Below are 351 nucleotides of genomic sequence, written 5' to 3' on the forward strand. Positions count from 1 at the left end.
CTTTGCTGCTGTGACTTCCCTGTGCCTGTGGCACGAGCACGGGCACTGCCAGATGGCTCTCATCGCCATGTACGTCCTCAACTTCCTCGTCTTTGCCCCACCCATGGTCATTTCCAGCACCATCCTCTTCATCAAGGTCCAGTGCGGCTCCCAGCAGTGTCCACCCAAGAGGCTTCACACTGTTATCTTCCTCACCGTCCTCTTCTTCCTCCTCTTTGCTCTTCCCCTCAGCATCTCAAACTTCTTGCAGCAGTTTGCCTACACCCATGTGCCCTCCCAGCTTGTTTTCCTGCTTGCCTGCATCAACAGCAGCATCAACCCCATCACCTACGTCTTGGTGGGGGGCTGCCC

General features: G+C 56.4%; 1 protein-coding gene across 1 annotated transcript in view; it reads left to right on the forward strand.

Annotated features, from left to right (window-relative positions):
• Nucleotides 1-351, forward strand: part of LOC103776298 (mas-related G-protein coupled receptor member H-like) — a 1056-nt gene that overhangs the window by 446 nt on the left and 259 nt on the right. Inside the window, exon 2 of the mRNA XM_008943803.1 lies at nucleotides 2-338. Within this exon, the coding sequence (XP_008942051.1) occupies nucleotides 2-338 (337 nt within the window). The remainder of the gene's footprint in view (nucleotide 1; nucleotides 339-351) is intronic.

This window comes from Merops nubicus, unplaced genomic scaffold, assembly GCF_000691845.1.
Source record: "Merops nubicus isolate BGI_N331 unplaced genomic scaffold, ASM69184v1 scaffold7247, whole genome shotgun sequence".
In the NCBI taxonomy this organism is placed as follows: domain Eukaryota; kingdom Metazoa; phylum Chordata; class Aves; order Coraciiformes; family Meropidae; genus Merops; species Merops nubicus.